The sequence below is a fragment of the Penaeus monodon genome, chromosome 22 (assembly GCF_015228065.2).
Source record: "Penaeus monodon isolate SGIC_2016 chromosome 22, NSTDA_Pmon_1, whole genome shotgun sequence".
NCBI classification, from domain to species: Eukaryota; Metazoa; Arthropoda; class Malacostraca; order Decapoda; family Penaeidae; genus Penaeus; species Penaeus monodon.
Genome location: NC_051407.1, coordinates 7,413,060 through 7,413,394, shown reverse-complemented (window position 1 = coordinate 7,413,394; position 335 = coordinate 7,413,060). Strand labels below are relative to the sequence as shown.

At 36.1% G+C, this 335-nt stretch overlaps 1 protein-coding gene across 1 annotated transcript in view; it reads right to left on the bottom strand.

Annotated features, from left to right (window-relative positions):
- The window catches only part of LOC119587527, a 1,403-nt gene extending 1,275 nt beyond the window's left edge, over positions 1-128 (bottom strand). Inside the window, exon 1 of the mRNA XM_037936252.1 lies at positions 87-128. Coding sequence (XP_037792180.1) covers positions 87-98 — 12 coding nt within the window. The 5' untranslated portion in view covers positions 99-128. The remainder of the gene's footprint in view (positions 1-86) is intronic.
- Positions 129-335: the final 207 nt, after the last annotated feature.

The window sequence follows — 335 nt, the reverse complement described above, 5'->3', positions numbered from 1 at the left end:
CTTCTTTGATATTATTATACATTGAAAATATAGATAGAAGTTTCAAAGTACTAAAGGAAGCAGTGCTAGTCATTTGATAAACTCACCAGGAGCTTCATGTTGGGCACTTGTGAATGCTGCTAAGAAACTGGTCCTTTTATATATACCGTCCTAGCGCACACTTCTCCCGGTGCCCTTGCACTTGACTTGCAAGACTTTCCTAAGGAACATCGAAAAAAAGGAAAAGTATTTGTGTACAGTGCAGCAATTCATCATCTTGGCCGTATTTCAGTTAACTCTATTATACAGTACAAACTTTTATGAAAATAGTGTGCACTATTAATAATTTATGTGCT